The sequence below is a fragment of the Bombyx mori genome, chromosome 8, assembly GCF_030269925.1.
Source record: "Bombyx mori chromosome 8, ASM3026992v2".
Lineage (NCBI taxonomy): Eukaryota > Metazoa > Arthropoda > Insecta > Lepidoptera > Bombycidae > Bombyx > Bombyx mori.
This window is the reverse complement of record NC_085114.1, coordinates 12,109,304-12,134,686: the sequence shown is the minus strand read 5'-3', so window position 1 is coordinate 12,134,686 and position 25,383 is coordinate 12,109,304. Positions and strand designations below refer to the sequence as shown.

The 25,383-nt window shown below is 35.6% G+C and overlaps 1 protein-coding gene across 9 annotated transcripts; it reads right to left on the bottom strand.

The window, feature by feature from the left end:
• Positions 1-16: 16 nt before the first annotated feature.
• On the bottom strand, positions 17-23,633 carry LOC101739049 (UNC93-like protein). Of its 9 annotated transcripts, none has more exons than XM_038012494.2 (10): positions 22,317-23,631; positions 21,758-21,847; positions 14,924-15,042; positions 9,275-9,437; positions 7,632-7,755; positions 3,896-3,962; positions 3,095-3,254; positions 1,999-2,103; positions 1,093-1,255; positions 17-297 (listed from the first exon to the last, which is right to left on the bottom strand). In XM_038012494.2, exons 2-10 carry the CDS (start codon positions 21,842-21,844, stop codon positions 35-37), a joined length of 1,251 nt encoding a protein of 416 aa, XP_037868422.1. In that variant the 5' UTR covers positions 21,845-21,847; positions 22,317-23,631; the 3' UTR covers positions 17-34. The 9 variants fall into 9 exon arrangements, with proteins under 9 accessions (XP_037868422.1, XP_062525783.1, XP_062525782.1 ...); XM_062669799.1 differs by having other exon boundaries at positions 22,337-23,631; XM_062669798.1 differs by lacking the exon at positions 21,758-21,847 and adding an exon at positions 18,323-18,516 and having other exon boundaries at positions 22,870-23,631.
• Between the last annotated feature and the right edge of the window lie 1,750 nt (positions 23,634-25,383).

Below are 25,383 nucleotides of genomic sequence, written 5' to 3'. Positions count from 1 at the left end.
TAACACAATGCACAAATTTAGTTAATATGTTTTACTACTTCTCACAAATCTGAAAAGCGAAATTATCACAACCCACATCAGGCGTATTCAACTTCGACTTTTTCCTTCTTTCTCGATATTCCACAGTGAAATAACATGATAATCCTAAAACTAGTAATGATAACATAAGGTAGGTCTTAACGCTGGTTCTGAGGTATGGAGAGATCACGTAAGCTACAATATAACCGACCGACTCCCATAGCCTGAAGTTTGAGAAAGCTGCCTCTTCTCTTCCAGGAAACAAAATGCTATAGTACGCTGTTGAAAGAAATAAACTGATAAAAAATCTTTAATACCAGATACTGATTATAAACCAGAACCAGAACCAGGACGAATATAAACATCACAATATGACCGTGCCACTAGTGTAACGACGTAATATCCAAACAGCATTCTTTTACCCTCCACACCACCATCAAATATAACATGTAAATAAAATTTAATGGATTTTCTTTTTACAAAAAATACTAGTACTGCAATACGTGTAACCTTGCACAAGTAAAATGATTTCTAAATATGCCTGAAGTAAGCCCTAACCGATTTTACAACAATACTTATATACTAATATTAAAGAGGAAGGATTTGTTTGTTTGTTTGTATTGAATAGGTTCCGAAACTACTGAACGGATTTTAAAAATTCTTTCACTGTTTGGAAGCTACACTATTCCCGAATGACATAGGCTATGATCTTTATTGAAAAAAATTAGCGGTCCTTACTAAAACTCCAATAATGTAACCCAAGGTGTAAAAAAATTACCTAAAATATTCTTTACATCGCGTGCCCTGCGAAAACTATTGATGATAGAATAAAATAATGTTCTACGACTTTGTAGAACACATTATTATTTACAAAAAGTGTTGCGACAGCATATGTCTAACTATTATAGTTATTCGCAATGAGTGTTCTTTTATATAAAAAAAATAAAATAGCAGAGCAGAGCCGGAGCGGGCCGCTAGTTTTAGTATAAATTCATTTAGTGCGATTGAACTCAAGTTTTTTGAATTACATGATTTAAGAAAATGGATGAATATAAAATTAAAAGTTATCATCACCATTAATCTGGACGATCCAGATCGAATCGCTGAATCCCAAAACAACAATTATGATGTAGAGCACATAGGCTTGTCCACCATTAGGATGCCACGTCAATAGCGTCGTCAAAATAGCAATGTTTATTATAGTAGCTATACATATTAAAGGCAGACGATCGATTATCTGAAAAAGGAAAATTCAATTCAAATTGACTGACTTAGTGTTTTTTTATGGAGCTATACTTGTGAGCATAGCTAAAAATGCCTCTTGAGTTAGAGGCATTTCTAGTTTTATCAAAAAGGGGCAGGTAGGCTCCGGCTTACTCGAGAGTGGAGCTCTGGTAACGACCGTACGACCACTTCAGAAGGCCCACCAGCTCAAAAATAACTGTAAAAGGGCAGGCTTAATCACTACGATTAATCATCGTCATCATAATAAAATAAATCATCGTGGCCTAAAGGATGAGACGTCCAGTGTACTTGTATAAACCGATATTACTATGTCGGTGTTTAAGTCCCACAGGAAAGTATAATAGATTTTTTTTAAAGATATTATAGGAGCTTAACATTTATTCCAGAACGCCTTCTGAGATTAAGAAATAATAATTCTCGTAATAAAATTTAAATTTTGGGGGCACTGTACCGATGTGTATTTACGTAAATTTATTGTATGACAAAGCGACAAAACGCTTCATTGCCATGACTGCAAATATTTTTTTATTCTTAGTTAATAATTATTTTTTTTTTATTGTTTTTAAAGAGTTTCGGTATTGTTAATAGCGACACCATCGTCTGGTGTCTTTGTGCCCTTTAAGTAAAATGAACAAAATCATATTGAGGTCTAAGTTTTGAACACTAAGCTAACTCTATTACTCTACTCTCTATGACTCTCTACTTACTCTATAACTAATATTTGAAAACACTCACCTTTGCTATATATCCATTTACGATACAGCCTATTGCATCAGCCAATCCATAAGTCATCATAACAAAACCAACGGACCCCGTGCCGACGGCACAAGACACGAAGGCCTGCAATCGTAAAATAATAAACTTGAAATTCCAACTTGAAACAACAAGCACAAATTCCCATGTTGAAGACCAAAAAAAACCAAAACCTCATTTGCCGTTTGATATAAAAACCAGTCAAGTGAGAACTTTAATTGTTCTTCTAATAAAATTATCTATATACTAATTCATATATATTTTACGTGAATGAACTGAACATAACAAATGCTGTATAAGAACTTAATAAGGACGAATTACAAATATAGAAAAACGTAGAGAAAAACGAATAAAATGTAATGTGCTATTTTTATCGTTTTGGTGTTTGAAAATCTAAATTTTTATGTAAATGTTTAGAATCAAAAACAGATGAATAATAGAAACACCAAAAGTAGAATTAGAAAAATTTCCCTATGGGACGTTGTAACTGATATACTGGAGATATAACCTAAGAAGGGTTCAAAGTAAGGCAAACGGGTCGTAAAACTCAAGCCAAATCCCTATGCAGCATGATAGGAGGACATGCCATGCCGACCACACCAATTTGTGGTATAAGAACGGCAACATGAAGAATTGTATGTTTTTAGAAATATCAGTACCAGAATATTTCATTTCTAGTTACAGATGAACCACAATAATCAAATAAATCAGCGCACCGCCATACCCGATTCTAGGGACCGAATGGTAAACAGTCGATGTCGCTCTAAGCACTTCATTTCGGATCTTCCCGATCCAATAACAATGCTTTTAGGTACCTCAAGCACTGGTCATCGTCCTCGTCGAACCCGTCGCTTACGACGAAGGGTTCCGCGAGCAAATTAAGCCACAGAGACAGCCCACTGAGTTTCTCGCCGGATCTTCTCAGTGGGTCGCGATTACGATCCGGTGCTCTGCTCTTGCTAGGGCTAGTCACCAGGTTAGAGCTCCGTGAGCTTACCGACTCGCTCGGTGGTGAATCTAGCATGACTGCTCGACGTCACTAGAATAGGTAGAAAAAATATATATAATAAAATCGCACCGCAGTAAAGTCCGCCCCAAAAAACGCTTGTTGGAATCCTAAGAAGACGTTTATTGGAATCATTAAGATTTGATTCGGTTCGATTAGCAGCTTTAGAGTTGCGGCCAACAATGCCAACCCAGACAGACCCGTACCAGAGCCGCTGCCTCTCGTATCAAACCTGCAATATTAAGTATGAAGATGTCACATTCATGTGAAAATTCAAGAAAGCTAAGCTGCTTATTAACTAAATTAATTTGACCATCAGCAATTTATTTAAAAAAATAAACGACAAACTATACCCGAAAAATAATACCAACTATAGCTATGGTATCTATTGTATCTGTATGGGCTGTGTCTGGAGTAAAATTAATAGTCGAAATCTTCGTCGCATTCAACGGGTTCGACAAGAAAAGTGACAGGTGCTTAGAATTCCGAAAAGCATTGAAAGTGCATCAAGAGGATCCAAAGTGACGCGTTTTAGGTGACGGTAGCCGTTTGGTCCTCTGGACCGGGTATATAGGTAGTTACCGGTGGCAATGATGAGAGGGTTATCGTGTCAAGCCGTTTTCTGAAAATGGCGCTCAGACAATGACTTCAAATACTGATGGAATTTAATTCCAAGTGGTCGTGAAGGTCAATATTCCTCACGATCCACGGTGTTCTGCCGTCTATCTATAAGTATATTGGGTATAATGAAAACCTTTACGATCGAATCTTGCTTTTACTATTTTCATTTAATTATGTTTATCCGACGTATCGAATACTTTAAAGTTAGCGTGGTCACGAGACTGCGAAATTTAAAAATGTCCTAAGACTTACTTTTTCATCGGATCCACTCCAACGGCAACTATAATAGCAGCTCCAGCCATACAAGCTAGATAAATTCCTGCAAATGAAAGCATAAATATTTTATTATTTAGATCATTGAGGTCATAGACACCACAATGTCGTTACTGACACTGAGACCGACGTGAGTTCAAAGTCCGAACTGTACGGCATAGCGGCTGTTCCATCCGTCAACGCATCACTGCCTCGACCCTAAAATATGCAGGGTGGCAAAACCTACCCGTGCAAGCTTAAACTGAGAATACGTAACCACCGACAATTACGCAAATATATAAATTCAGCGAATTTATTTTTTTATTCAACGACTTTAATCCTTCATGCTAGAACTCATTAGTGAGCAAATCACAAGTACACATTCCAAAAAAAATATGGCTGTCTGCGGTATTTGAACACCGGTACAGTCGGGTCGTTCAATACGAGTAGACTAGGCGTCTTATCCTTCAGGCCACGATAGCTTCCTCGTAATAATTATCGTATTTAATAATTAAGCTACCAGGATGCCTTAGGAATATCAGTTATATGATGTGAATACTCGATTACATTGTAAATATTAAATGTCCAGAAGAATCGAAAATATACATTACGATTTATATATTTATACTGTGTTATTAAGTGTGATTAATATTTTATTATTTACTTTATATACATTGGTAAACTTAGAAATCGTGCAAAGAAAATAATGGTTTATTAAAGATAATAATAAAATAAAATATTTATAAAAATTCATTGAATAAACATAACCATAGTCAACTAAAGGCTTACTACAGTACACACAAGCATGAAACATATCGCAAGAACACATACACAGCACACAGTCAACAGCGAGAACGAAAACTGTAAAGCATACTAAACTCTAACAGTATTTTAGTTAGAAATTTGTAAATACTAGAGGTCTCGCAGTAGTCGAAATTCGACTATAATTAATTGGAATTGTAAGTTTGTACAGTATTATGATTGTATTTTATACTACTATAATCATAAATTTCGCCAACGCTACTCGATAAAAAAATATTAATAAAGACAATATTTAATCTATTCTCAATTTGACAGCAGACGTCAAGAACAAAAGTTCGCCAATAAATAGTATGCATGCGTGTGTGCGTCAAATACATGGTATGTAGTGTGTGTAATGTTTTCTTTATTGATTTAATGTATCTTTTATGCATTATTTTAAAAAAATATTAGCATTGTGCACTTCTTCTCTATATTCTCTATAAGTGTGGAAAATTTCATACTCCTCCGTCCGCGCAATTTTTGTAAAAAGAGATACAAAGTTTTTGCTTCACGTATTAATATATATAGATATTGTGTAGGATTGGTAAGAACGGAACGTAAGAAAAGAGTGTGAAACAGAATGTTAAGATGAGAGTGAGAGAAAACCGTAAGAAAGAGAAAAGAGAATGACAGAGAAAAACAAGATGGCGAAGACGATTGAACGAGCAAGCTGTAAAAAAGGTGTCATTTTTTAATAACAAAGAACATTTTGGAAAAGAACAATTAAAGTGCAACAGTGGAATAGTTTTATTTTATGCGCCACGATCCCAATCCTACATATCGAAGGGTGAAAGGCTTTAAGCTTTAAGCGACATTTCGCTTAATATGAGACAATTGTAATGAAAGGTGCGTTTTATTTCGTATCAGCATCAACAATTCTTTTTTTTAGTTAATATCATAGATTATATATTATATATATCATAAAAAAAAAACAAATTTTAAACATTAAATGGCTCATCTGTACAGTTACAAAAATGTCGCATAAACCAAATACCTTTGCACCCTTCGATATATACTTTTCGTGATATAAAATGATGATGATTTTACACGGTTTTTATAGACATGTAAGGTAAGAACTTGCCAGAGAGTCAAGTACCTGGGCGTTACCCTGGATGTATCGATGACATTCCGCCCGCATATAAAATCAGTCCGTGACCGTGCCGCGTTTATTCTCGGTAGACTCTACCCCATGATCTGTAAGCGGAGTAAAATGTCCCTTCGGAACAAGGTGACACTTTACAAAACTTGCATAAGGCCCGTCATGACTTACGCGAGCGTGGTGTTCGCTCACGCGGCCCGCACACACATAGACACCCTCCAATCCCTACAATCCCGCTTTTGTAGGTTAGCTGTCGGGGCTCCGTGGTTCGTAAGGAACGTTGACCTACAAGACGACCTGGGCCTCGAATCAATTCGGAAATACATGAAGGCAGCGTCGGAACGATACTTCGATAAGGCTATGCGTCATGATAATCGCCTTATCGTTGCCGCCGCTGACTACTCCCCGAATCCTGATCATGCAGGAGCCAGTCACCGTCGACGCCCTAGACACGTCCTTACGGATCCATCAGATCCAATAACCGTTGCATTAGATGCCTTCAGCTCTAATACTAGGGGCAGGCTTAGGGACCCCGGTAACCGTACTCGTCGAACTCGACAAAGAGGTCGACGTGCAACCTAACCCATGCATCAGCCCGCTGAGTTTCTCGCTGGATCTTCTCAGCGGGTCGCGATTCCGATCCGGTAGTAGATTCATTCGCGAAACAATTGCTCTTGAGTTGTTAGATCTCCTTCGGAGGCGCTCGGGCAGTTGTTAGCAAATCCCGCCCCTCTTGGCTGAGCCTTTGCTCGCCCACCTGTCCTGGTGAAACTGGAAAGGCCTAAGGGCCACCAGTAAACTTTCAATCTTAAAAATAAAAAATTAAAAAACTTGCCAGAGATCATTTGGATTTTCTCAGGGGGCTGCGCAACCAGCGCCTCGCCTGCATCTGCGCTCGGCAAGAAATTCGCTCCACACAACTGCGGTATCATTACAAATTGTAATATTGCGGGTTTGATTTGTATTACACAATGTTATTCCTTCACCGTGGAAGTTAATCGTGAACTTTTGTTAAGCACGTACCTATTTCATTAGAAAAATTGGTACCAGCCAGCGGGATAAGAATGCACCGGACGTCTTACCCTTTAGGCCACGCTGACTTCAAAGTCTAAACGAAATTCTTAATGCGTACCTATCATTAGACATCGTGAAATGGATACAACTTGTGAGGGTCCTATGTAACAGCAGGGTACCCTAGGACTACAACAATAACAACAACGAGCTATCATTAGACAGTGATGAGGTTTCGTCATTCGACCGATTTCAAAGAAAGAAGGAGGTCGTCAATTTGTCTTTATTATTTATGTGCGTTATTACCTCAATTATTTTCTAGGTGAACCGATTTTAATGATTCTTTATTTGAAAGCTGGCGCTTCGCATGTGGCCCTATTTCAATTTTATGAAGACCTTACCCTTAGTATAATAATTCATATTTAAGTGACTTCGATTACACTGATGATGTTCTAATTTTATTTTATTCATGAAGGTTTTCTTTTTTGTTATAAGTTGTATAATCTATACATCAACCTCGATAAAGCTGACGGACAACCGGCAGTTTCCCCTATTTCTTGTCAGATATTTAATCAAATTATATATATGTAGTTGTTACCTATACATTATATACCTAATGTGCGATTATTATTTTTTGTGTGACAACAAAAATGTAACCGAATATGGAATACCTGATACGAAACCCTAATAGGCAACACAAGCAAAATCTTAAATTACAAAAAACCTAAACTGAGTCCTATGCTTATTTTTCTTTTAACATACTTTAACACAATAACGGTCTCTGGAACCTAAAGAAAAATAACAATAAGATTAGAAATACTATACCTAGAGACGATATGAGGTTACCCCAAATTTGGCTCGTATGAAATATCATAAAGAATATTCCTAAGAAGCGTACGAGCAACGCTTCGGCTGTTATCTTCGAAATCGCACTATGAGCTTCAGACATCTGAAATTAAAACCGTATTAACATTAATGAGAGTAATCGCCGTGTCTGAAATTGAAATGGCGTAACTCATTGACAACGAAACCGATAGGGTTTGGCTTGTAACGCTAAACGAATTGGTAACACCACTGCCTATTTATTTTCTTTTCTTTTTTCTTCTTCAACCTGTGTCCACCCAATGCTGAGTGTAGGTATCTTCGAATGCATCCCATTCTCTTCGGTCTCTTGCCTGTCGCTTCCAGTCCCTACAAACCACTTCGACCATATGCAATAAAGCAATCACATTTTCCTATTTGAAGCGTAATAAATTGATATTTCGATGCAATTCAGACTCAAGATGTGTATCATTTGGTTATTATATAATTAAAATGTGTGCTTGGTCCTATTATCAGGCTTATATTTTTCTTTTGATACTTTTGGTTTTAGAACAATACTTGTAATATCATTTTTAATTTTATTACAATTGTAAATACCAGCTAAAGTTCCGTTATCGCGACGTGAATAGTGAATAGGCATTTACACAGCGATGGCTTTTAGGCTTTCGATTAGCCCACAGATACAACCCACTGAGTTTCTCGCCGACTCTTCTCAGTGGGTCGCGATTTCCATCCGATGGTAGATTCAGCGAAACACGGCTCTTGCAGGCAGGGCAGATGTTAGCAGTTTTTCAGATTGACCTCAGTGAGCTCACTTACGCGTCCGGAGAGGCCAGAATAGACCCTCAAGGACACCGGTGATTAGATAGGAAAAAGGGCCTTGAAATAGCTGACAATGAGGAAAGCTGCGAGTCACGTTGCATTTACGCTAAAAAAGAACCATTTTGATCTTTGAATATGTACTGTAGATGAATTTTCATTCGATCTGGTGCGATGGAAAAAAGGGATCGAGAAGAGATTGTGGCGTGTAGCCATCATACAACGCAAGATATTTGACAGATGTCTGAATCTCAAACATTTTCAAATTAAGTTCCGAACAATAACGTTTGGGCCATCGGTCTACCGAGCAATATCGTCCGCTCGGTGGAAGATCTTCCCTTTGGTGTTAATCTCCCAAAGGTCCAATGCTCAATGCAATGCAATTCTGCAATTTTCATGTCTGCAAAAAAAATTTTCTTACCTCTGACATGTTAAATTTTCTTCATATTTCATGTATTGTTTTGAACAGGAGGGTTGATGAAGAACCAACAAAGCCTACACACTTAATGGAATCAACTCATATTATTGACACAATATTGGGGAGACAGTTTCAGATTTCCCCAGAAGCATTGAAAGAATGCTTTATATTGCTTGGTATTTCACTACATTTATTAAAACTAGTATTCTTTGGGTCTTCAAAATTCGATTGTACTCGCTGATGATTTCCTTTTTCATAATTTTTTCTATTTTGGTTTGTTTTCATTTTGTTCTAACTGGTTATGCATATTAATGAAGTTATAAAATTAATTTCTAAGCATTCTGAATACGCATGAAAACTTTATCACGCTCCTGTTACGGAAACTTAGTTAAGTTACTTTTCTACTTACGACGTATAAATAAGTGCATTTGGCACACCATAAAGGTCCGCCGCCTAGACCCACGAGCAGTCCCGCCGGGATCATGGTGTAGAATCGGGGATACAGCTGCGCCGCTATATACGGCATATACGTGAGAAACGAGAAGGATATTGTCCACTTCGTACCGAGCCACCTGGAAACGGGAAATTCGAAACAGTTCCAAAGGACATGGACCACTCTCCATACATTGCACGGCCCACTAAGCGAAGTTCAAGGACAGTAATGAAATTATGTTTAAATAACAGACTAAGGGAGTTCATATAGAGTCCCTTCTTTATTTCGCCGTAAAGTCGTGTTTTATGTAATTAACACCACAGTTGGAACAATATAAATTTTATTGTTGTAGCGGCATAAATAATTCTAAGTAATTACATTATATTACTTATTTAACACATTATAAATTATTTTTACGTTTTAAATATTTGGCGGTAAAAAAAAGGTCTCGTGTCACAGACTATATTCTTTTTCCCACATCTCGTGCGTTCCGGCTTACGCATCATAAAAATGTGCGTTCATAAACGCCACAAGACTATATATCCCTTTTAATATAAACAAATTAAAATCAATATCGTTCATGGGGATACAGAGATATTTAAAAAATGAGATAAGAATTTTAGGTTATATCATATGATTTTGCTCTCAATACAGTGACACTTTAGCATCATCATTAGCTTAAATATTATTTCTATTACTATAATTAAATTAATATAATGTTTTTTTAAGAAGATTTAATGTGAATTGTTTAAAATATAGATATATTTTACCTAAGGCAACTCCTTCAATATTATCATTGTAGCTTAGTCATGCTATTTTATTTTTATTTATGATTGTAATTATCCCACCATTAAAATACCCTTAAATTTTATAATAAGTATGTAAAAATGTAATGTTTTTTTCTATAGATATTTCATTAATGTCCTTGAGAGCACGAGGAGCTGGGCCGAAAATGGCCCATGTCCTTTTTGTTTTGCCTTGACCTTGCAGACGTTAGAAGTCGGTCTTGAATAAAAGTTTGGTAATATAAGGAAAATTGTTACGAGTAAGTAAATAGTGGTTAGGTAATGGTATTATATGTTCAGTTATGTTACGTGATTCCGAAATATATTTTATTTCCTCGACGAGTATGATATATATGTATATATGGGCGCAAATGCCACTGTTGGCAATAATTAACTTAATAATATATAGTTTAGTTTATTCTATGTTAATATTTATTTATTATTAGCAACAAAACTGTTATTCTACCATATTTAATTATTAGCAGACACTGTTTTGATGTGAAAATGTTCAGAATATATTTAATGTTTATATTATTGTTTAAAAACACAAATGACTATAAATGATTAAATATGAATAAAGCATAAATATTAATAATAATTTATATTATAATTAACAGTACTAATAATTTAATTAAGTATTGTAATTGTTATGCAATGATGTTGTTGGCGCCATCTATTATTAGGCTGGATAATAACAATGTTAGTTAATATTAATTAAAAGTAATTAATGTAAAATAAATTAAATGTGAGTCATGTAAAATCACTAAAATATGTATTTTGAATATTAAGCTATGTTTTGTGAATTGTTTCGCAGTAATTACATTTGTTTGTATAAAAGAAGTTGTAGTTGCTATAACCAACACAAAATGGCTAATTGTGTAAAAACCACTGAATAACTCAGGCGTGGCTTTTTGTTGTAAACAAGTAATGTTAAAGTTTTATAGAATTGTATTGTATTTTCATTGTAAAAGAACTTATGTGTGTAAATCCTGGTGTAACGCCGACATCAGAAGTGGGATCACAGCCCCAAAATTAATTGTAAGCCCCCGAATGAAGCAACCCACTGTTGAACAAGTGATGGGTATCTCAACCTGTAATAAAATGGCGAAAAGTGATGTTATCTGCAAATGCTGTACCCTTTTGGTGGCATTATAACTTTTATTTGCCGCCGTTTAACTCCGATGAGGGCGTGACATCAAGACCGATGCGGAAATGTGGACGAAACTATCACGAAGCTAATTGTTTTATCGCATGAACATCGAGTTCAAAAGAGCAAGCAAGACATAAGCATTAAGCCGATATCTGGTCTTTGTATTGAACCGCATTGGAGCAAGTGAGGGACGAACTGATCCATGTATTCAGTAAGGATGTGGATATTTAAAATGAGTTCTAGACCGTGGATGTTTTGGAAAAGCTACTGACGCTGAGATGGTAAAAATACTGATTTCAGGTATTTATCTTAAATTTACCTATTCGATCCAAGTTATTGAGAAATACGCAGTGGTATGTATTTCGCTTCCTAAATAATATCGATTCTAAAAACGTTCCGAAAGCGTCAAATTGAAAATACAGTTAATTTAATGTTAATAATCTAAACATAATTCAGTTTTATCAAAATCACATAATGATTCCCTCAGTCTTCGTGGCACTTTTAGTAACACTAAAGTTTTAAATGTGGTTACTGCGTCACTTGCGTCATTTCGAGAAAACTTGTTACCGCCGTCAAGATGACAAACGTATCACCACAAATAAGACTTAAATCATTGCAGATCTAGTTTAGTAAGCTAAACAACTTCATGTAAAGTTTTTGAGCATAAGGGGTCAACTAATAAGACTTAAATCATTGCAGATCTAGTTTAGTAAGCTAAACAACTTCATGTAAAGTTTTTGAGCATAAGGGGTCAACTGATTTCAAAACAAAGCATTGTGACTTTTAATGGAGAAAAATACTAGAACTATTATAGAATTTCATATGGTAATCATAATCATATGGTAATACTGACAGTCTTGCTGACATCCTAATAGGTTTTAATCTTTTAAAAATAACTTCTCAGTGTTGCACTCTTTGAAGAGAACTTATCTATTTTTATAAGTTTCTATCCAGTAAATGCTCAAGTTTGGAGTCATTATTCAATCATCATGTAACTTTTGCAAATCATGTCTCATAGATGGTGATCAGGCAGATAAAAGTTGGATTTGAAATAATTAATTTGGATAGGATAGTACAACGCTGTACATACTGTGTCTCCTGTTTATTGTGAGGAGTTCATTTACAATAAAAATAAACTTGTAATAAAATGTCATAATAAGAGACAGCTCATCCCTGTTCAGTAGCTCCATATTATTACTTTTCCTTTCATAATTATTTATTTTTGGATGAGTGGGTGATTAACTCTCTGCACCCTAGGTTTCTAGTGGGGATGCCACTTTATTATTAGTCAAGAAAAAGGATTGCACAGATCTCTGTATTGATTTCTGCTTTAAAATTCTTAGTTACATTTTTGGAACCCTGTCACTTTTATAAAAATCACCAAGATAAAAGATAATTCAGAAGTTTCAAAAACTTGTGAACAGTATGAAATTCAGTACCACATTATTGCAAAGAGAACGAGCATGGTCAACAGGCATGCTGAACTATTGATGGGTCATAAATGTCACATGTTTGTAAAATATAATTTAATAAGCTCTAACAGGCAGCTTTAAGATTTACAGTTGATTAAAAGCTACAGCACAAAAATAAAATAAAAATGCAGAGGCATTAGGAGGATGATGTTCCCTACCTGCCATTAAAATAAAGCAAATTGGAAATGGTCCGCTGAATGATGAATTAGGGGAAGTTGAATCAGCTGGTGAGAAATGGATGGACGAGCGGTCTGTACCATCCAATGTGTTTTGATAAAGGTAAAGGTAAAGGTTTGGTAATGGTAAAGGTTTGATACAGGTAAATCTATCCTCTTAATGTCAGAGGATTCTGATAACTGAAAAATTGACCGTATGGGCATAGAGATTTGTTCTGCTGTAAAATGATTGATAATTTGTTAAAGTGGCTACTTTTATTTTCCTATCCAATTATCCTTCCTAAAACGCTGGCGGGCCACCATGCGAATCCTTAAACCTGGTCTTGTTGGCTAGATCCCGTATGGGTGATGCCTTATGAGTTGGCTAGATCTCGTATGGGTGATGCCTTATGAGTTGGCTAGATCCCGAATGGGTGATGCCTTATGAGTTGGCTAGATCCCGAATGGGTGATGCCTTATGAGTTGGCTAGATCCCGAATGGGTGATGCTTTTTGGGTTGGCTAGATCCCGAGAGGGTGATGCCTTGTGGGGTGGCTAGATCCCAAGTGGGTGATGCCTTGTGAGTTGGCTAGATCCCGACTGGGTGATGCCGAGTGTGTTGGCTAGATCCCGTAAGGGTGATACCTGGTAAGTTGGCTAGATCCTGTAAGGGTGATGGCTTGCGAGTTAACTAGACCCGTATGGGTGATGCTTTGTGTGTTGGGTAAATCCCGTTGGGTAATCCTCTTGTGTGTTAGCTAGATCTCGTAAGGATGAATGGTGCCTTGTGTGTTGGGTAGATCCCAGTAGGGGATATGCCTTGTTTACTGTTATGTGAAATGCTAAAACAGCGCAAGGGACGCGCTGGAATCAGTATGGCCGTATGGGCGCAAATGCCACTGTTGGCAATAATTAACTTAATAATATATAGTTTAGTTTATTCTATGTTAATATTTATTTATTATTAGCAACAAAACTGTTATTCTACCATATTTAATTATTAGCAGACACTGTTTTGATGTGAAAATGTTCAGAATATATTTAATGTTTATATTATTGTTTAAAAACACAAATGACTATAAATGATTAAATATGAATAAAGCATAAATATTAATAATAATTTATATTATAATTAACAGTACTAATAATTTAATTAAGTATTGTAATTGTTATGCAATGATGTTGTTGGCGCCATCTATTATTAGGCTGGATAATAACAATGTTAGTTAATATTAATTAAAAGTAATTAATGTAAAATAAATTAAATGTGAGTCATGTAAAATCACTAAAATATGTATTTTGAATATTAAGCTATGTTTTGTGAATTGTTTCGCAGTAATTACATTTGTTTGTATAAAAGAAGTTGTAGTTGCTATAACCAACACAAAATGGCTAATTGTGTAAAAACCACTGAATAACTCAGGCGTGGCTTTTTGTTGTAAACAAGTAATGTTAAAGTTTTATAGAATTGTATTGTATTTTCATTGTAAAAGAACTTATGTGTGTAAATCCTGGTGTAACGCCGACATATACTATAAAAATAAATAGTAAATATAAGTAGTAATAAAAAAATAACTACTTTTTTTAATTAATTATAATTGCTTCTTTTTTTTTTATATTGTTTAGACGTGTGAACGAGCTCACAGCCCACCTAGTGTTAAGTGGTTACTAGAGCCCATAGACATCTACAACGTAAATGCGCCACACACCTTGAGATATTTTTTTTTTATTGCCCTTGTAGGCAGAAGAGCATACGGCCCCCCTGATGGTGAGTGGTTACCCTCGCCCATGGACTCCAGCAATGCCAGGGGCAGAGCCAAGCCGCTGCCTACCGCAAAAGCCGCTGCCTACCGCCCAAGCCGCTGCCTACCGCTCAGTTATAAGTTCAGATATAAGTTCAGTTATCAGATATAAGTTCTAAGGTCTAAGTATAGTTACAACGGCTGCCCCACCCTTCAAACCGAAACGCATTACTGCTTCACGGCAAAAATAGGCATGGTGGTGGTACCTACCCGTGCGGACTCCCAAGAGGTCCTACCACCAGTAAAAAAGTGTCTACTTACTTGATGACAAATACAGGCAGGAATATGTTTGAGAGGATGAGTCCCGCGTACACGGCGGCCAGTGCGGCGGTTCCGAGGCCAGCACTAGCGTTTATCGAGCTCTGCAGATTCGCCGCACCCTAAATACGAATCATTTATTGAAAAAATAAATAATAGTTACTTTAAAAAAACTAACAAAATACGCTTTTATAGAAAATCCAACTTAAAAATAGAAAATAAATTTTAATAAATTTGAATTAAAAATAGTGTAAGAAAAAATGATTTTATTGTATAAATAAAAAAAACCTGGGGTGCTTTTCAGGATATTATCAAAATAACCCTTCTACTCATATCTGTTCATAAAATATTTTTAACTACTAATACCTTTTGTTAGTTTTTTTAAACTACATATTACTTATTTTTCATTTTATAGTTGAATTTCAATTTTTTAAATATATATTTTTTTATATTGAATTGTCATCGGTCCTTAATAAGTATACCAAATTTCGAGTTAATCCGACGTTTTGAAGAGGGTCAACATCATGTTCAAAGATTCCGTTACAGATATACATACGTCTTATAACTAATAAAAAAAGCGTAGTAACAAAAAAAAAAAATCCTAGTTTTATAAGACTAATGACTAGTTTAAACGGCTGGTGATCAGGCGTCTTGTAAACGGGTAGAAACTACCTTACGTATTTCTGCAGCGAAGCAGTAATACGTTCGGTTTTTTTTTATTGCCCTTGTAAGCAGATGAGCATACGGCCCACCTAATGATGAGTGGTTACCGTCGCCCATGGACTTCAGCAATGCCAAGGGCAAAGCCTTCTTAAATGGTGGGGCAGCTGTTGTATTATAGAATTCGTGTCACAAAGTGACTTACGGCATGAAAGTTGTTGATGTCTATGATGTCCATGCTTGTCTTGCTAGGGCAGATTTTAGCAAACTCTCTCACGTTGAGCCCGTGAGCTCACTTACCAGACAAAGCATAGCTAGAATAGTTCCTTAAGCTACCAGCGGATAGACAGGGGAAAAAATTATGGAACCGTTTTGGTAAACGCAAACACATAATTAGGAGATATCAAATGCTTAAACAGCTATATAGCGTTTTCCTGCTTAATCCTGTCGCAGGGCTGTGACATGTGTGTCAAGTGCGCAAGATGTGCTTAACAATATCTACGTTTCATCAGCTGTTCAACGAGGTATAACAATCTAGGGTTTAAATAAAACATCATAGATTTTTTTTTGTTGCGAGCCCCCAGGTGGTTCTAACAGTCTCTCGCCAATTCGTCTTTTCGCATTAAAAGTGTACAATTCCCAAAAATATTCGAAACTGAGTTAATATGCGGAATCATTTGGTATCACCAGTATTTTTCTCATAAATATTGTGAAAAGAGCGTAGTTTAGTTTTAGTTTTTTTTTTAGTTTACCTATATTCTGACTACTATCAACAAAATTAATACAAAATTTTATCTTACTTTAAAAGACAGATAATGTAACTGGTAAAACATAACAAATAAATGTTGCAAAGATGATTAATATTAAAAATATCACGTGTTTAAGCTTTAAAACACTCTCCTGTAAAATCAGTAAGTTTTGAGATTATACAGTTTTAATGCGAGAAGACGAATTGTCCTTCAAGGTTAATACGGTGCGTGCGAGTTTAATGTAATGTTTCTGGACTGTTTCTTCTGATTTCTTCTGAAGCCTATGGACCTTAGCAATCAGCAACCATGAGTTTGGCCTTAAACTCGTTTGCCGGCATCGGTGGCAATAAAAAAACACTTGGTAAATCAATTACTACAATGTATTATAATTATTATTGTAATAAATAATCGAAAATATCTGTTATCTCAATCGAAACGGGACTGTTGGACTGTAGGCGTTTATTATTAAATATAATTTATATCAATCACTGCTTTACATAATAGCACGTATTGAAATCGATTATAATCGAACATTGATATCGATTATAGAATATCAGTGGTACAGTAATAAGCATTTCATTATTGATAGGTACGGTTTGAATTCGCGTTTTTTTTAATTGTTTTTATTGTTATTACATCATTCTCGAGGCACGTCCGTCCGTGATAATGAAAACTGTAGTGTTCGAAGCATTGGAAATAATAAAATGACAGTTAAAAAAAACGCGAAAATACTCGTAAATTGTAAAATTAGATTTTTATTGTGTCTACGACTCGCTGACACGGAATAATACTACAAATCTTGATTATTTTATGTTTTTTTTTTTTAATGGCAATCTGCCGATACTTTCAGCAGTTTCTGCCACTGTCGTGTTATGGCTACACATGGAACATTGTCGAGCTATTTAAACACACTTTATATTATGAAAAGTATCCAATTTTGGCAATAATAATGGTGCCTGGGACTAACACAAAATTAATGTTACTCTATAAACGTACATATTATAATAAAGATTATGTACAGAGAATAATGCATTACATATAATTATAATTTTATAGAGTTAGTAGTAATAAACTTAATAAAAGCACTTATAATACGGGGATCTGGGATTATTTTGATGTTACGAATTAAGTGCCTGGTAATGTTTTGATCAAAACCATTGCTATATTTGCCTTTTAAGCAGTTGGAAGATGGACTATGTTATACAGTCAAACCTGGGTAAGTAAGAACTGGATAAGTGAGAAAACTCTATAAGTGAGAGTAATAGCCAGGACCCGTCATTTTAACCTCCCAAAACCTCTATTAGCGAGAAACAGAAACCTCTGTAAGCGAGAGTCGTTTTTCCCTCATGGACCTCCGTAAGTGAGACTGCTACGTATCTATACCTCTATAAGCGACAGTCGAACTTTATTTATTTATATTATTTAGGAGGAACAAATGACAAAACAAATTACAAACTTAACATCTGCTATTTTATGACACATTCTTAACTTTCGTGGAACTTCCTACCATTGTTTTTGTATTGTTTTCTCGTCAATATTGAAACTATTCTATTTAATGGAACTAAATAACGTTTTTATTTTATCGCATTCTTTTCGAATGGACACGTGTGCTTGTGTACCGTCCTCTTTGTCGGACTTACTCAGTTTATCGTTAATTAATTGCGAAGGAAAGTTCTGTTCTGCATCATGTCAAAACGGAAAATTAAAGTACCGTCATTAAGTGATAAACTTAAAATAGTGAATGCGTTTGAATCCGGAAAATCGCGAAATGAAATTCAGAGGGTGCATTAGTGAGAAACTCGGGTTAGTGAGAAACCTCTATAAGCGAGAATGAGATAGTGCTCCCTTGAACTCTCGCTTATCCAGGTTTGACTGTAATTATATTAAGGTACACTGAGCCTATATTTAGCTAACGAATTATTTTAACATATTGCTGTATTTCGAATACACATTTACCAATGGTCACACTGAAACGCTATTAAAATATACTTACGCTGTACGCAGTGAATTGCGTCATAAACGCCAAACTTATCACCAGAACATTCTTCACTATTCTTCCAGTTCCGTGCACCTGAACCTCTCTCTTACTGTTTACTTCTTCCGCCATTTCGAATTATAAGTTTATTTAAAAACTCAAACGCCCCAAAAAAATTTTTTTCCTATTTAAATGAGACTAAAATAATTTATCTAATATCCAAACAAAAAACACACAACGGTAGTCCCTAGTGGTTTACAAAACGAAACTGTTCTTGTAAATGACTACTTAATATTGTTGCATAGAGGTACGTGAAACCTGGCAACTTTGCCACTTTTTGGCGGATAAAAAAGTTTGGAAAGGTTTTTCTCAAAAAATCTCTATGAGAATATAAAAAAGCAATCAATCAGCTTGATAGTGCATTTTATGCATAGTTGAAATGTAACCAAATATCTATTGTTTTCTTAAATATAATTGATATTTAAGTCCAAAAACAAAAATGGCAAAGTTAACCGTCACTTTTGGTAAGATTGCCATACCCAAATTTTAAATGAAATAAATGGAATTACTGTAAAATGCCACTGTTGTCATCGCCACAGACTTGGTCACAGTAAAATTATACTAAAATTTTATCATATTCTCGGCTAGTAATGGAAATATCTACAATGTGGCAAATTTAGCCGCCCTTTTTAGATTTTTTCAAACAAAATAGAAATGAGAGTCAGGGTTGTCACAAGATTAAAAAATATTAAGGTTTTAAAAAAACTTTAATAAATATAGGGTACCTACATAGTATAATCAGTTATTTTAACCATATATTCAAACAAGTATAAAATAATGCTTAGGAGCATAAAATCTTTCAGTCTATCAGTAAATTATCTTATTAAAATATATAGGTTATAAAATACGCTTTAATAAAGATAGGATAAATTAAATAGTACTTTTGGTAATCAGTTACAATGATAAACTTATCCAATCTTATGATAGTGTTTAGGAACTTAAAATCTTTGAACTTATCAATAAATAAATAAACCCTTAACGAGGATATGAGATCGACATAAATCACAATAACATAAAGGAAAGTATCAATTTTTTTTTGTAAGGTAATCTTGATAATTTTGTAAAACCAAAGATTAAAATGATAAGAGCCCAAGAAATTTAAAAAAAATATTTAGTGTTCAAGATAAAGCAAAGACTTTGTTAATCAGTTGTAACAAGAAACATAATCAAGCATAAGACAAAATTTGGGGTTAAATTTTTTTAAGTTATCATTAAATATGAAAATACTTAATGTACCTAATTATAAAATCATTCACCATTCATCAATCATTTAGGAATCATCATAAATGACATACCGATGGGCACATAACCATATTATTGAACATTATACTTTGAAAAGTCGATACAGTCAAATCTTAAAGTACCTCTTCGACCCTCGTGAGGGATTCCTAGGATAATTTCGATGTCACTTTTTACTGTATAACTAATGTCATCGATATGTGGCCAATAAAATTCTTCCTTTCTGTTCCTCATAAATTTAACATACATACCAGAATCATCAATAATATCCAATACTTTTCCAACATAGTATTTGTTGGTTTTTGGCCCACAAAATTTAACTAAAACGTAACTATCAATCCGAAGAGTTTCACATTTTTTCACTGTATTTTGTACATTTTGTTCTTCAAAATCTTCACATGACTCTGATTCCGATGGTATAAAACATTCATCTTCAGAAGTATCTCTTAAGGAATAACTGTCACTATTTTCGCTATTGTCGTCACTATTGTCTCTCTTTATCTTCTTTTTTGCATTACATGACTCCGGTTTTTTAAGTATCAACCTTTTATTATCTGCAGACGTTGATGGCATTTGGTTTTCGTAATCTATGTACTCTAAAAATTCTTCTTCAGGTTGAATTACGGGCAGATTCTCCTTACTTTCAGATTTGAATATGTTGTAGCTTTTATCTACCTTTTTAAGATTCTGTGGAAGCATCTTTGTCAAATCTGCATAGGCGCAATTATATGGACTAAATCTGACTTCTGAAAGAATAGTAACCTTTGGTCGGGTTTTTGAATTAGGCTCATCGATCACTGGCTCTGCATCAAGATTCGTTTCTAGATCAAGAAAAGTTTGTTGAGCTTCGTTAATGTTACTTCGATTTGTTTCTCTAGATAACTTAGATTTCTTTTTCGTCATGAATAACTGAACTTCTTGAGAGGAAATAGACTTACCTGGAGTAATATTTAATTTTTTGTTTCTTAATTTTTGTAGAGGGTTCGCTGTACGATTGGCTTTCAAATAATCTAAGAGCGCGGTATCGATTGTATAATTGTTTTGCTCTTCATAATCGGGTATCTTTCGTAATATTGTTTGGGGATTAAAAGGCACTATGCCTGTTGCCTTAAATCCAGCGCAGATATTTGCTTTACTATTTATTTCTATAGCCTCTAATAGAGATTTTAACAACATGGGGAAGTGGGCTTTGTTAATTTGAGGTTCTGCTGGATTATGTATTTTATATTGGGTCAAAATATCGCGCCATTTTCTTTTTAAGGGACCAAAAAATGCCACATCCAGTGGTTGGGATATATGAGTTGAGTTTGGTGGTAAAAAAGTAAATCTTATGTTCCGTTCTTCACATTTACTGACTATATCAATATTAAGGTGGCTTGAAAGATTGTCGCCTATAATCAACTTTGGACCATCCAGTTTGTCTGCCCATGGTATGATAACTGAATTAAACCAGTCTTGGAAAACTGTCGAGTCGAACCAACCAGATTTACTCCTGTTATATCGCGCTTTGCCAGGCCCATTTTCACACCACGTTGTCCATAAATGCTCAGCCTTATAAACGGTATATGTAGGTAACAGAGTACCATCCGCCGTCGCAGCAAACATTATAGAAATATTTCCTTTGGAAGTATTCATTATACGTTCCGGATATTTTACTTTACGTTTAAAAATACATTTCGTTGAACCAGGATTATCCGAGAGATTAGTCTCATCATAATTTAAAATGTTTTTAGCCGGTATTTTATCAAGAGATTTACGTAAATTTTCAAAATAATTTTCAAAGTCATCAGTATTAGTAGAAGCGCGAACTCTTTTAATGTTTTGCACGGCTCTTTCTGTTAGCATTTCTTTATGGCGGTTCAAAAAATTTTTAACCCACCACTTTCCAGGAAGGTTGTGTTTAAACAAATGCCCCTTATTATTTTTGTTCAAGTATGTGCGGACGATGAGCCTAAGTTCCAATCTCGATACAGGTGACCCAAAATCTGCTGCCGCGGTGAGTACTTTTATTATGTCTAGTTCTTCGGCAGCAGTAAGTCGTTGCTGAGCTCCTGGCTTTTTTGGGTGTTTCTTTTTCACTTTATTGTCTATTGTTCTTCTGGGAATTAGAAATTGCTTTGATGCCTCTAAAGATGAAATAATTTTGCGGCTTACCAGATCCACTGCGGTGTCTAACATTTGAGCCGAATAATTTTTATAGGATCTACTCCCCAGCACACGTCTTGAACGGCTACCGCCCATGTTCTAAAATGATATAATGAAAATAATTGAATATTTTATACTTATATTAGCTGACTCCCATGATTTTGCCGTGATAGCGTTCATGGTTACTACTCTAAGCTCGTAGCTCTTAATGTGATACTATTTTATAGATCAGAATAATATATAGGATATAGTTATCTACGTTTGAGCAAAATCCGTTAAGTAGTCTTTACTTGAAAGAGTAACAAATACTTATCCATCCATATAAATAATAGAAGTATGATAATTTGGATTTGAAATTAAGTAACAATAAAAGTATTTTTTTTTTAATATTTTTGTGACAGCCCTAGCCTCACAGAAAACATGGCAAAGTTTACATCACCAAAACTTTGTATCTGGTTAGCAAATTTGCCAACAGTGATTTTAAGACTAAATTAATTTATAGAACGTAAATTACCATAACTTTGATAAAAAAACACTATTAAGAATGTTATTTTAAAATTTAACTTACCTACAAAACATAAAACTCACTTATTTACACTGAAGTTCTGGAGCACGTAGTTACCACGAACTTAGCAGTTGAAAAATGTAACGGCCAAAAATGTCAATTTTTTCAAATCTGGGTTGTCAAAAAAAATAAGATGTTGCCAACAAAATATTCAAAATTATTTCAAAGTTATTGCAAACGTTAAGAAACATAAAGTTTTGACGTTATAAATTATTTTGTCTTATAAGTCGGGTCATGGCAAATTTAACAACCTTTGGCAAAGTCGCCAGGTTTCACGTAACAAAACGAACGTGTCATCATATCTAACGCTTCACTGATGCTGAACTTAATTGAGGAAAGCCAAAGAACACTTTTCTTTTAAATAAATACTGTCTCGGGTTCACTTTTAGACAATCAATGTGTATATCAATTAAAAAGATATTATCTAAACGTCAATACAATTTGAGTCTTAAAAGAACCGCGTCAATAATTAATACGAATTCAAATCTATTTATGTATCTGTGCATTTTCTAAAGCCCTTAAGCCAATTCCGTAATAAAGAAATTAAAATATTTACGGCAGTCAACTTCGCTCCACAATAGTAAGAATCGGAATGCTCGTTAAGTCAAACTATGTAAATGATTAGCTATTAAAAAATTTTAGAAACAATTTGTGAGAAATACAGAAACAACAGGCAGCCTTATTAACCATTTAAAATGAGACGGACAGCTTAGAATCGTAACAAATTCATTTAGTCCGCTTAACAGGATTCCCGTATTCATAAGCTTCAGTTTGAAGTCAGTTTTGAGTTTCATTATCAACGAAACATTCGTTCCATACATTAACTTTTGCTCTTACATGATCACGTGCGTACACATGACAATAAAGCCTTCGTCAAACAGAACGCGTACTTAGCGCCGCGTACTTAACGTCGCGCTCTTCAAATTGACTAGATGAGTCTAACGCTCCTTGACGCAACGCATTCGCCAAATCATAGTGCCTTTCGATAGCAGTGTGAAAATTTAAAAGTATTAAGAAATCGAGTAATTCAGATGTGGCATTGTATAAGTATGAGTATTTTCTAACTATGTATATCATTTTTTCGGGCATTATCTAGTATTTTAATACACATTCACTCGGACGCTAAAATAAAATTTGTAAAAAATTACAACGCCTGACGTCAAAGCGTCCTAACGCCGCGACAGAGCGCTGCGTACTTATAGCGCTCGGGCTCTGTTTGACGGTATGTTACCATAGTAGTACAACACATCTCGGCGTCATAGCGCGGCGTTAGTTTAGCGCTCTGACGCGCGCTAATTACGCGTTGTTTTTGACGAAGGCTTTAGATGACAAGGCTTATACTCGTAGTGCTCACTCCGAACACGATATTAATGTAGTGAGTCGTTTGTGCGGCATTGCTACTGCGACGGAACCCTTATTCCATAATTACTCGTATTTTTATCGTGTCTTGATGAAAAATATACAAATGTACTGAGAACAAAACACTAATCAATTAATAATTGCATCTGAAAATAGAATTCCAAATGTTTTAATTAAATTCTTTTTAATTTAGAATTTATTGCCAGCCATACATACATCATATACCTTTAAACGAGCAATCCTTGTATATTAATATATACTTATATAATCTGAATCTCGGAAACAGCTCCAACGATTTTCATAAAGTTTAGTATACAGGGGATTTCGGGGGCTATAAATCGATCTAGCTACGATTTATTTTCAGAAAATGTTGTTTTATTCGTGTTTTCAATAATTAAATATTCCCGACATCTATTGGCGAATAATAATACTATTTTTCTTAATTGAGGGCAACTAACCGTTTTAAAGACACAACAAGATGGCGTTGGCGATGGTCATCATCTAGTTACGTTCAAAATGGCAATAGATAAAACGGAAATTTCATTGGGGAAGACGCATTAAAATGTACCTAAGAGAAACCGGCAAGCCTTACGCTTCAAATAAATACCTGTTGTTTAATTTGATGTGTAGATGTATAGCTGTTAAATAAAAAATTACGACAAATATACAATGAGAACGTGTTTGGTCTGCAAACTCGAGAAGCAATTAGAATATCTTAATATTCAACGCTGCCGTCGGATCTTTTTATCATCACTGGTGGCGCCTTGCCACCCATGGTCCACGGCCTTGGCTCATGCAAATCAGCAACACTAAAACCATCGTCAACCGGATGCTTACTAGAAGCTGCCATCAAACCCTTTTCGAAAATTAATTTTATTAATGTACAGCCTGAGAGTTATTCGTTAAAAATTTGTATTCGAATGTATCGCAATAATTTCTAGACTGTGTTTTTTTTTTTTAGAATTGATGGATTACTGGTGCCCGGAGGCCTTTCCAGTTCCACCAGGACAGGTGGGCGAGCAAAGGCTCAGCCAGGAGGGGTGGGATTTGCTAACAGCTGCCCGAGCGGGGAGTAAGGGGAGATCGGAATGCTACCTTCACCGGCCCTATTGTCAACCCCACCTGCACGCGCCGGATGGCGGCGGCGACCAACAGGTTGCCGTGGTGCTCCCTGCTAGAAAACCAACGGGGCAATGGCGACCGAGCAGTGGCGGTATAACCATACACACCCGTCAGGGCAACCTGTACGGAAGAGGCGTCAGAAACCTTGGGGATCAAATACCCCCTAAAGTGCTGGTGCAGAAGGCAACGGGAAACCACTGCACTAATTTCCCACGAGAGTCATGAGCAGGTCTTATAAGAGTAAAAGTGTGCGTTGCGATCCGAGTAGCGACCGGCGCCCTAAGTTGTCCGGGAACCGGGGTGTGAAATTGGTTACCGGCCATGGGGGAGCAGGCGACCAGGCACCTCATGGAAATTATGCCACTGGAAGAAGAACAACAAAACTCCAATTACGTAATGATATCCGCATCGGAACGTGGAATGTGAGAGGCCTCATCGATGAAGGAAAGCTCCACGTACTGGATCACGAACTCGAGCGATGTAATACGGTTATTACGGGACTAAGTGAGACGCATTGGAAAGAGAGTGGGCACAGAAACCTGGAGAACCACACCATCTACTTCTCAGGAAATGAATTATCTAGCTTTGC